This window comes from Arabidopsis lyrata (assembly GCF_000004255.2).
Source record: "Arabidopsis lyrata subsp. lyrata unplaced genomic scaffold ARALYscaffold_1, whole genome shotgun sequence".
NCBI classification, from domain to species: domain Eukaryota; kingdom Viridiplantae; phylum Streptophyta; class Magnoliopsida; order Brassicales; family Brassicaceae; genus Arabidopsis; species Arabidopsis lyrata.
Genome location: NW_003302555.1, coordinates 9,004,715 through 9,016,091, shown reverse-complemented (window position 1 = coordinate 9,016,091; position 11,377 = coordinate 9,004,715). Strand labels below are relative to the sequence as shown.

Genomic DNA, 11,377 nt, shown 5'->3' with positions numbered 1-11,377 from the left:
CATGACTTTTGTTAGTTCGGGGATGTCCGTATGTAATGTCAATACTTCATGTAGCTAACGAGACATTTTTAAAGTCTGCATGTGTGACTATGTGATGGTGTATCTTTCGCGTAGCTGGCAAACATTTTCCCATATTTTTTTATCAGTGTTAAAATTGTTAACTTCAAGATCTGTTTATGATTGTCATCATTATTCATTATTAGTAACTACTCTCTCCGTTTCGTTTTAGTTGTCGTTTAAGGTTTTTCACACAAATTAAGAAAAGCATTAAATTTTCTGTTTTACCCTTTATTAATATATTTTATAAAAAATTTCATTGGCCAAAACATTAAAACAGTAGGGATAAAACTAAAATTTTCACCAAACATTTACATTAAAAACCTAAAACGACAACTATTATGAAACAAATTTAAATGCTAAAACGACAACTAAACCGAAACGGAGGGAGTACTATTTAATGACGTCATTAAATAATAATTTAGTAGTTGATTATGTAGTTTATCCAAATACTTTATCCATGAAAAAAGGATTTCAACTTTTAAATATTAATGGAAAAATGATTAAAAGAACTTTTGTTGAAATGACAAAAGAATTATCTATAAGTTTCAGAAATTATCTTCACATGTTTTCCAAAAAACAAAAATGTTTCAGAAATTACTTATTTTGCATAAATTTTTACTTTTTAAAGTGAAAAAGGACAATTTAACTAGGAAAGGAAACGCATTGGAGTTTCTTAAAAATAAAAGTGCTACCTATTAGAGATCAGAATTATTATTTATTTTCTTCAAAATCTGTTTAAGATCATATTAATATAAAATTTAATATCTTGCTCAGTTGTATGAATGTATCCGTGATTATGGGTAAAACATCACATTTTTTGTAATATGATTATCATTGAGTTAATTAGATTAGATACACGTGGCATCCTTTAATAGGATGAAATACTGGTTTTGACATCACCATAACAAGTAATGTAGTTAGATTTTAGCCAACAATATTTAATTAACACTAATTTGAAGATTTACCATAATTTGTTATATCCGGGTCAGGTTGGATCGGGTCGGATAAAGTAACGCGTGAGGAGGGATGGGTCCCGCTATTACGAAAACGGATATGCGCTTTCTGTTCAACACGGAAAACGACGTTCTCATTCTCTCTCTCGCTCATGAATTATTTTGATTCCTGATATTTCCCATAAATATGGTTAATTATGTAATACTCTCTCCGTTTCGTTTAAGGTTTTTCACATAAATTAAGAAAAACATTAAATTTTCTGTTTTATCCTTTATTAATATATTTTATAAAAAATTTCATTGGCCAAAACATTAACACAGTATGGATAAAACTGGAATTTTCACCAAACATTTGCATTGAAAACCTAAAACGACAACTATTATGAAACAAAATTTAAATCCTAAAACGACAACTAAATTAAAACGGAGGGAGTAGTATCTAACCTCTTTTCTTTTTAGTATTATTCAATTAAGTTTTTGATGAGTGATACAAGTATATATCGGGATTCATTTGTGTTTCTAAATAAATTAAGGTTAAGTTTGTGTCTTGCTTAATCTTGACATTTGACTAGAAAACACGAATTGTTACATCTATAATCGAAATATATTTTCCCTGCAATTTCTTTGTAATCATATATATGAATTTCATATTGAAAGAACATAATTTAACTGTCTAACTTATTTTAATTATCTTTTACATTTGTCAAATCTATACTATTAATTGGTAAGCATTGAATAATAAATAACCTTATAAAGGGTAAAGAATTACAAAAGATTGCCATTAGAATAATTCCATTTAAAGACTAAATGAAAAAAATTGTTGGAGGGAAAAATCATAATTTGAAAGCAAAATACCCATGGATCATGGGCAACTGAATCGGTTATTTACGCGGATTCTGGGCTAATTTTTGGATCGACACGCGGATCTTTGGTGTGATCCTCACGGTTGAGATTTGACAATCTGAACAATATTACCATAAAATTAAATAAAATTAAAAAGATTATCAAAACAATTGTATCCCTATAATCTCGGAAAATAATTAAGGTCATAACAAATTATGCGTACAGCGTACTCAGTTCCAAATTGAACAAAAACAGTATATTCATTACCTCTGAAATCAGGAATATACCTAAAATATTTATTCTTTGCACACAAAAAAAAAAACCTAAAATATTTATTCAAAAGATTGTTTCGCAAATATATTCTTTTGATCTAATAGAACAAAACCTAGCCGACCTCTTTTTCCTATAAATAGAGAATGTCTAATACCATTCTCAAGACTCATTAAGCTATCAAACGATGGTTGAACAAGACAATTCACTTGAAATATTGAAAACCCTTCTCCAAAAAAATAATGGATGGTTTCTCCTTGCTAAAAACAAAATCTTTTTAAAATCCATATTTTGCTTAGTCGAAATTTATTTATTCTTTGTTAAATCTTTCATTGTGAAATTTGTTTAGATGTTATGTTTCCTCTCTTTCTTTTGTTTATAATTGTTTGATCTTTGTTAAGTTTTATTTGATATGGTTAATAACTATGATGTGTTTATGCAGGGTTTCAAAGTTAAACAGAGTTGGAGAAGCCTAAGGAATTGTCTTCTAATTACAGGTCAGAAGATTAAATCTTTATGTTCAGAATAATAGAAGCTAATTCCGAGACGATGTTCTAATAGTGGTCTCAACCTTATAAGTATAAGTTATGAGCGTAAAGGATTCTGGCATAACAAGACAATAGATGTTGTGTTCAAATAGTCGTTCCAACTCTTTTACAAAACTTATATTTTATGATTTTTAACTCTATCTTTTTGTGACATTGTGTTATTTATTTATTTATTTATTTTATTAGCCATTTAGCCATTTAGAGTTAAGATATGTTACTCTATGGTTTTATATTAGATTACAGACATAGAGTAAATAGTTTTATGTGTATGAAAACTACTAAACTCAAAAAATTATGTAGAATTCTAACTCATTAAACAAAGGATGACACAAGAAGCAATTACGAAACCATTTTAAAATTGTTTAGGTGAAGTTATTAAACTCACTAGGTGACTCTGATTGCTTATTAGGTTAGTCTTCAAACGTTTTTATAAATTAAAATCTGAATATATATTCAGTGATGCTCTCAAAGGCCATCTTTGTACCTTGCAAACACCAAGATAACATGAATCACTACAAAATCTTCAAAGTTTAAAATCTATTATATAATATATAAAGTTTGAACATGATTTTCTCACTCCATCAATTTCATTTCAACAATTAACGACATAACAATTGAGAATTAGAGTCTAAGACCATGTACACCGGTGAAACAAATAGAGTATCAAAAGCCCAAAAATATTTTTTTAATGGATCAGACACAATTTTTGGGCTTGATCCGTATCACTGGGATGAAACTTTTGATACCCAATATCATTGACGTGGCGGTTTCTTATTGGTTCCGAGAAAACGCGTTTCTTTTTCTAAAAACAGGAAAAAAAAAAAAAAAATTCTCATTCTTCTTTTCTCGCTAACCCTAGAAACGCGATGGAGAAAACGATTTCTTCTCCTCCGCCGATCTCCTGCCTCCGCTCTCTCCGTTTCTTCTCCGGTTTCATCTCCGGTTTCATCTCTTCGATTCTATTTCACCTCTCCGTTTCTTCTCCGGCTTCATCTCCTCGATTCTATTTCACATTTCCTCGGGCGATTTTCGATTCTCCTCACCTCCTCGATTCTAACGAGCTTTGATTTGTGCTTCTCTCCTCTCCTCCGCTCCTTCTGCTGTTAAGGCCAGTAATAAGCCTTTGAAAGGTATGAACTTTGGTTCCCTTTTACCTTAAATGCTTTGGTCTTGTCTTTCTCTGTTACATAACGAGTTTGGTCTTGAAAGTTTGCATTTTTATATCTATGTTTCTCCTTCTGATATGTCTGATGGAAGTATTTGTGTAATTTGTTTGTCTCATGAACCCGTAAGATTGGTTTGGGAATATAGGTCTTAGAATTCGATAGGTGTTATTTGTCTATCTCTGTAGTATATTTCAATCATGAATTCAGAACCTTTAATGATGAGATTGAACGTTTTATTGATAAAAACTTTGTTTGCTGCTTCTCTTTAGGTAAGAGGGAGCCTGAAGATGATGTTGATACTAAAGTGAGTCTTAAGAAGCAGAAGGAAGACGTGATTGCTGCTGTACAAAAGTAAAAAGCTGTGAAGAAGGTGACTAAGAAGGTTGATGTTCAATAGTCTTTAACAACACAATTCTATAGCTTTGTCCTGTTTTTCTTATTGCTTTCTTCTATGGCTTAGGCAGGTATACTTGGTAACATGCAGAATTTGTATGAGACTGTGAAGAAAGCTCAAATGGTTGTTCAAGTAGAGGCTGTTAGAGTGCAGAAGGAGCTTGCTGTGTATGTCCCCACACCAATAGCCAAACCATTTGCATTACTATATTCTTTAAGTTTCGTCTATCTCCTATGAGTTTCATTCATGCCTGTTTTGATTCCCTTTTTTTTCAGTGCTGAATTTGATGGTTATTGTGAAGGCGAGCTTGTCAAGGTATTACAGACTCTGGATCATGGATGTGAGACATGTGCTGTCTGATTCATTACTTCTGTGGATTATTACACAGTGATGCTATTTTTAGTTTGTTTTTCGATCTCTTATGAGTTAAGTGACCAAAAGCTTTGAACTTGTGTATCAGGTTACATTATCAGGTAACCAGCAACCAATTCGCACTGATATCACTGATGCAGCAATGGAATTAGGCTCCGAAGTGAGTAACCTTCATTTAACTTTCTGTTGCACTTACTTCTACATAGGAATGATCAAAGCTATATCCTTCAGCTTCTTATGTTTCTTGAGAATTGTGTTTTACTAGTACTAAAACTAGTTGTATTTGTTTAATTTAAATAGAATGTTGCTGCTACCAAGGCTGCAAGTAGTTCAGATTCATCTGATGAAGATTCTGATGAGGTTAGCTGCTGCTACCAAGGCTACAACTTTGTATTTTCTTTATATCAGTCATTGACATCATCCATGTGTCTGTTGATATTTGCAGGAAAGTGAAGATACTACTGAATGTCTTCATGGTGCAATTGTTGTGGAGAAGATGCGTAGGTGAAAGGTACACTCCTAAATTGCTTTAATTGTTAATTTTTGTGTGTGTAAAATTGAATTGAATTGAGATTAGGAACAATGAAATTAAATAGAAACTGACCACTTTAATTTAATAGAGATTAGATAGATGTGGTTGAGAATGTAGTTGTCTTTAAATGAATCAATGAATACAGAAAAAGTAGATAGTGAATTTATTGTCATCTCTTTAACAATAGTTTCTCTGAAGTTTAATGTATTTGTGGCGTTGGTGATGAGATGGAGTGAATTTAAACAGAAAAAAAAAATTAAATGCAACTGAACTTTAACTTAAAGTTCAATAAAATGGTGATGAGACATTAGCCATCTAAATTAAAGTTATGTTGATGGCTAGTGTCTCAGTGACTTGAATTAGTATTGTGTTTGTTATTTATTGAGGCTTTTCCTTTATAATGTCGACAATGAGAACTAAACAAACCACTTAAACTCTTCTAAAACACAAAATGGCTTCCAACTTAAACTATTCCTCCTCTCAATCCTTCACCAATCTCTTGTTTAGCCAAGAAGATAACCCAACGCCTCTCAGTCCTTCACAGCCTCCTTTTTCTGAATCCCAAACACCCACATCCTTAGCTAGGGCGTCTAGAGTGAGATGGAGTGTTCCTGAAGAGAAGGCACTTGCAAGTGCCTGGCTCAACACATCCAAAGACTCTGTTGTGGGGAATGAGCAGAGATCAGCTGCCTTTTGGGATAGGGTTGCAGCATATTATGCTGCATGTCCTGCTGTCTCTAAGCTCACCATCCGAGAGCCAAATACTTGTAAGCAGAAATGGCAAAAAATGAATGAGCTTGTGATGAAGTTTGCAGGCTGTTATGAGTTTGCCTCTCGGACTCCTCGCAGTGGAGAGAATGAAGATGACATTATCGTGCTGGCCTACAAGCTTTACCATCAAGATCAAAAAAACAAATTCAGTCTTGAGCATGTTTGGAGAATCCTCAAGACTGATCAGAAATGGTGCAATTGGTGTGAGACCAAACTTCCTGCCAAGAAGAAAGCTAAACTTTCATCTGTAGAAGAAGAGAGTCTTCAAAGGCCTATAGGTGTGAAGGCAGCCAAGGCTTTAGCCAAGTCTAAAGGTAAGGGAAAGAGTGAAGGAGGAGCTGAAGCTGGTTCTGCTGCTGAACTTCAGCTTTTGTGGGAAGTGAAAGAGAAGGATTTGGCTGTCAAAGAGAGACTCTCCAAGCAGAAGCTACTTGACAGCCTTCTTGGAAGGTCTGATGGATTGAGTGAGATGGAAATTGAACTTAAGAACACTCTTATCAAAGAGTATCTTTCTGGAAGCAATGTGTTTGTTTCTGAGAATGAATATTCTGGTCTTTAGGTATGTGTTGTTAGTTAAGTTGTTTTGTTTACTTAACATGTAGTATTATCTGATATTCTTTGCTTGTTTATGTGCAGGACCTCCTCTTGGAAGCTAGTGATGTCGGCAAGGAATGGATTGAGTGGTTCTGTTGCTTCAATGTCATCTTCTATGACTTTTTTTATTCGGATGTAACTTGTGTTTTGTATGGTCAGAAGCTACTTGTGGTTTGTTTGGTAGCAGCATGTATGGTCGGCAATGTATTGTTATTTTCTATGGTCATAGCTAGTTGTGTTTTGTATTTTAGTAGTAAAATGTATGGTCGGCAATATATTGGTCAGAAGCTACTTGTTTTTAGTGTATGTGTATTATTGTGTTCTCATATTTCTCAATGTATTATATATATATAAGTTGTTGTGTTCTCATATTGTCATAAGCATAGTCTTCCTCTCTCTTTTTTTCTCAATACAATTCTTCTCCAAAACAATCTTCCTCTCTCATATTTCTCAATACAATTCTTCTAAAACAAGTCTTTGTTTCTTTCTCTAAAAACAAGTCTTTGCTTCCTTTAATTTTCTAAAAACAAGTCTCTTTTATTTGTTTTCCTTCTCAAGTCACACATCTCTTTTAATTGTGAACTTCCCTAAACACAAAATTTCTTTTTATTTCTTGTACGTTTTGCTTCTTAAATAATAATGGCATCACATTTTAATGATGATGACACTTTGGAGGAGAGGTTTGAAACATGTTTTGAAGATGGTTTAGAGAATTTCAGTAGACGTGTAGCGGGGAAAAAAAAGAAAAAAAGGGCTGCTAATATAGAGAGAGATCACGAAGAAGGAAATATTCGATTATGGAACGATTACTTTTCGGATGACCCCGTTTACCATGATCGCATGTTTCGACGACGATTTCGTATGACGAAGCCGTTGTTCCTTCGTATTGTTCAAAGTCTTTCTCAATTTCCATATTTCCAACAAAGGGACGATGCTACTGGGAAGCAAGGACTATCTGCCCTACAGAAATGTACTGCTGCAATTAGGCGTTTGGCATATGGTCTTGCAAACGATGCGATGGACGAATACCTCCGCATGGGCGCAACCACTGTGAGCCAAGCACTAGAGAATTTTGTAGATGGCATAATAAATTTATTCCAAGACGAATATTTGAGGCGGCCTACACGTGAGGATCTAGAACGGTTACTTCATTCTGGAAAGGAACGCGGATTTCCGGGAATGGTAGGAAGCATTGACTGTATGCATTGGGAGTGGAAGAATTGTCCTACGGCTTGGAAAGGACAGTATTCACGCGGACATGGAAAACCCACTATTGTTTTAGAGGCCGTGGCATCACAAGATTTATGGATTTGGCATGCTTTTTTTGGGGCTCCAGGTACGTGTAATGATATAAATGTTCTTGACCGCTCACCGGTGTTTGATGATATATTAGAAGGTCGAGCTCCACGACTCAGGTACGAAGTCAATGGACATCAATACAAAATGGGTTATTACCTCACAGATGGTATATATCCGAAGTGGGCAACATTCATCCAATCAATTACCCGCCCACAAGGACCGAAAGCATCATTATTTGCTAGTTGTCAAGAAGCAGTGAGAAAAGATGTCGAGCGTGCTTTTGGAGTCTTGCAGGCTCGGTTTGCTATTATTCGAAACCCAGGTCTGTTTTGGGATAAAGAGCGAATGGGCAAGATAATGAGAGCATGTATCATATTGCACAATATGATTGTAGAAGATGAACGAGACGAAAATACTCAGTTCGATTTATCTGATTTCGTAGAAGGCGAAGGAAGCGGGACTTCTCAAGTAGACAACTCTTTTTCTACAGAGACAGCTACAAATGTGAACAATTTGATGGCCAATCGAGCTCAAATACGTCATGAACAAACACATCGACAATTGAAAGAAGATTTGATTGAACATATTTGGCAAAAATGGGGCCAAGGTAATTGACTACAACCGACTAAATTATTATTTTCATCATGTTTTTTTCAGTTTTTTTTGAATTTTATGTTTTATTTTGCTTAAGTATATTCTACTTTTTTTTTCTTGTAATATTACCTTTTGTAATCTTATGTTTTAATATATTAATTTTTGATTTTGTAAATTTTTTTTTTTAATGATACTTAAACCGGTATCACCAATGCAAACATATTTACTAGGAGTATCATAAAGAATCTCAAATAATAAACAAACATTATAAATAATACTAAAAAATTCCTAATGATACTATATGGGTATCACCCATGTACATGCTCTAAGAGCTTCCATTTTAGACATGTGTTTTCAATTATATATATTTATAAAGAACACATCATATGTTTCAAGAGTAGAAGAAATTATTGAAAAACAATTTACCTCATTTTTTTGAAACAGAAGACCTAAAGACCTCCGAATATTGTACATGCATGAGAGTACGACAACACGAAGCAGTGGATCAAGAACTCAGAACGCCAAAAGAAAGACTGATACGGCAACTCTACTAGAATTTGCACGAGTTGAGATTAGGGTTACTTGGCTGTCTTCCGAGTAAGAATCACCGGAGAGAAGAGATAACAGAGAGATATGATGCGAGAGCTTTACTTGGAGACTGATTCCTATCAGGGATACATCGGATCTCGATACACATCGGAGGAGGAGATTCCTGAGACGCCGGCAGCAATAGAGGTAGGTGTGGTGGCGGATTTGAAACGGTGAGGAGTAGTGGAAGAGGTGGAGGAGGACGAAGAAGGTGGGTGATAAGATCGAGTAATAGTATGGGCTCTGTGTGGGCTTTATCAAATAATGGTTTATGTTTAGTTAAGGCCTTTTATGAGTTGTATTTTTTTTTTTGGTCAAATTATGAGTTGTATTCAAGTTAAGCTTCTCCTTCATAGAAACCAGTATCAAAGAATAATGAATGATTTATTTTTTTTTTCTCTTTTTCTCTTTTATGAAACCTACTTAGTAGATCTGTTTATTTTAGGTATCAATCATGACGTGAAATAGTGGATACATGTAATTTGGATCATTGATATTAATCTACAAAATTAATATCTAAACAGAAAACACGGGTATATCTAAATCTCTCATTTATTAGAAAAATGTTAATTCACAAACAGATAATTATTTTAAAAGAAATAATTATATTTATAGAATTCATAAACATATAAAACATATATTTCCAAAAAGTATAAAATAACAAACTTAGACTTAACTCTTACTATTAAAAATATTTATAAAATTTTAGTAATATTATAAAATACTAATAAAACGGATATTTATGAGTCAGGTAGTAGGGAAACTGATCAGGAAACAGGAAGGTTATTTAAAATTATATTAATACCTAATACTCGATTCTTATCTACGGGTAATATAATTTTAATAACTTTTACCCATCTTAAGGAAACATATGCCTTTTTTTCGAGACGGGTACGAATCGGATAACAGATCGAATACATGTAACGAATACAATGCCCAACCCTATTATGCTATACAAAAATACAAATACGAACAAAACTCCACACGAATTTTCAATTAAATAGTATAATTTGTTTTTTAAATATGATATACTACGCTTATCTATATTAAATAATATAATCTTTTATTATAGATATACACCAAACTTATCCTCACAAAACCCAACTATTTTTTATACAAACTATACACAAATACATATTTTATCGACCGATTCATTTGTTTACCATACCAATATATTCAATCATGTAATATGTCACATATAATCTATTTTTATTTTTTAATAGTCATCCCAAATTTAAATTGATATACACACATTCAAAACCTATATAACATAAGTTTTATACTCAAAATTTTGTATGTTAATAAAACTCGCACGTACGTGCGGATCCGGATCTAGTTTACTTTTAAATAACGTAACTACAACTAAAAGATCCTAAGAGATTAACGTTCATAAAAAGATGCCCATCCTATATTTTCATATTGAAGATGAGAATTTTTCTTTTTCAACCTACTCACCGAAAATGACGTGCTTAGTATAAAACTCTTAATGATATGTCGGTTTCGGTGTTAAGCTTCAATATATACAAGACACAATATCTTATGACGTTTTTTTTTTTTTTTTGCCTAAATATTATGACATTTTTTTTTTCCCCCAGTTTGTTTATTTAGATCTACTCCATATATAATAGTTGATGAAAAGAAATTATACACGTAAATAGAATTGAAAAACACGTTAATATATGGAGAGACGCCCACATGATGGTGGGCTGGTGGCTTTGTGGGTCCAGGGTGGTTAGGTGCAATTCTCTCTTCCTCCATGGTTCGACTTCTCCTGTTGTTATCAATATTATTGTGGGAAGTCCGTCGGTTGTGCTTTGGTCCAATTGGTTTATCTGATAGTCAGAAATGCAGGCGGCCTGACTACCACCTGACACTTAATCGGAAGGCATTCCAAACTCAGGATAGGCACAGTGGTAGCCCGTAAAGGCCTAACCGTTAACACGGTACACTAGTCCACTATGTAGCATCTTGGTGCGTTCCTACCGGGACCGACCAGATAGCCGATAGATTTTATAAAAAAAAATATATATATATTCGGAGACGACTTTAATTTGTAGCGCCATTAGTTTGGTAGCACTAGATCGACAATAAACTAATTAAACAATATACCAACTTGAGTTTAATTCGTCAAAGAGACAGCTACACAAATAAATCAATCAATAGGCGTAAACTAACTCACAATACATGCCTCAACACGATATATATATATATATATATATATATATATATCCGTGTAGGTAGGGCCGGCGCAGAGGGCAAGCCACCGAAGCCACCGATTAGGGCTTCAAAATTTGAGGGTATTTTTATCTAAAAATTTGTTAACTTTTTTTATATACAACTAGATCATCACCCGTACTTTAGTACGGGTTAAATTTTATTTATTATAAAATTTA

At 33.5% G+C, this 11,377-nt stretch overlaps 2 protein-coding genes and 1 long non-coding RNA gene across 4 annotated transcripts; all 3 read left to right on the top strand.

Moving 5' to 3' along the window:
- The first annotated feature begins 3,531 nt into the window (after nucleotides 1-3,531).
- LOC110225424 lies at nucleotides 3,532-4,193 on the top strand. The gene is made up of 2 exons (XR_002329765.1): nucleotides 3,532-3,804; nucleotides 4,110-4,193. It is a non-coding gene; the product is annotated as an uncharacterized LOC110225424 (long non-coding RNA).
- Nucleotides 4,194-4,279: 86 nt separating this feature from the next.
- On the top strand, nucleotides 4,280-6,857 carry LOC9329207 (nucleoid-associated protein At4g30620, chloroplastic). 2 transcript variants are annotated; one of them, XM_021015162.1, is made up of 6 exons: nucleotides 4,280-4,401; nucleotides 4,510-4,549; nucleotides 4,695-4,766; nucleotides 4,907-4,966; nucleotides 5,052-6,468; nucleotides 6,546-6,857. In XM_021015162.1, the coding sequence occupies exons 1-5, from the start codon at nucleotides 4,319-4,321 to the stop codon at nucleotides 5,112-5,114; spliced, it is 318 nt and encodes a 105-aa protein (XP_020870821.1). In that variant the 5' UTR covers nucleotides 4,280-4,318; the 3' UTR covers nucleotides 5,115-6,468; nucleotides 6,546-6,857. The 2 variants fall into 2 exon arrangements, with proteins under 2 accessions (XP_020870821.1, XP_020870820.1); XM_021015161.1 differs by lacking the exons at nucleotides 4,280-4,401; nucleotides 4,510-4,549; nucleotides 4,695-4,766; nucleotides 4,907-4,966 and having other exon boundaries at nucleotides 5,114-6,468.
- A 270-nt stretch (nucleotides 6,858-7,127) lies between these two features.
- On the top strand, nucleotides 7,128-8,481 carry LOC9329205. The gene has a single exon (XM_002893098.2). It carries the CDS (start codon nucleotides 7,143-7,145, stop codon nucleotides 8,415-8,417), a length of 1,275 nt encoding a protein of 424 aa, XP_002893144.2. The 5' UTR covers nucleotides 7,128-7,142; the 3' UTR covers nucleotides 8,418-8,481.
- Nucleotides 8,482-11,377: the final 2,896 nt, after the last annotated feature.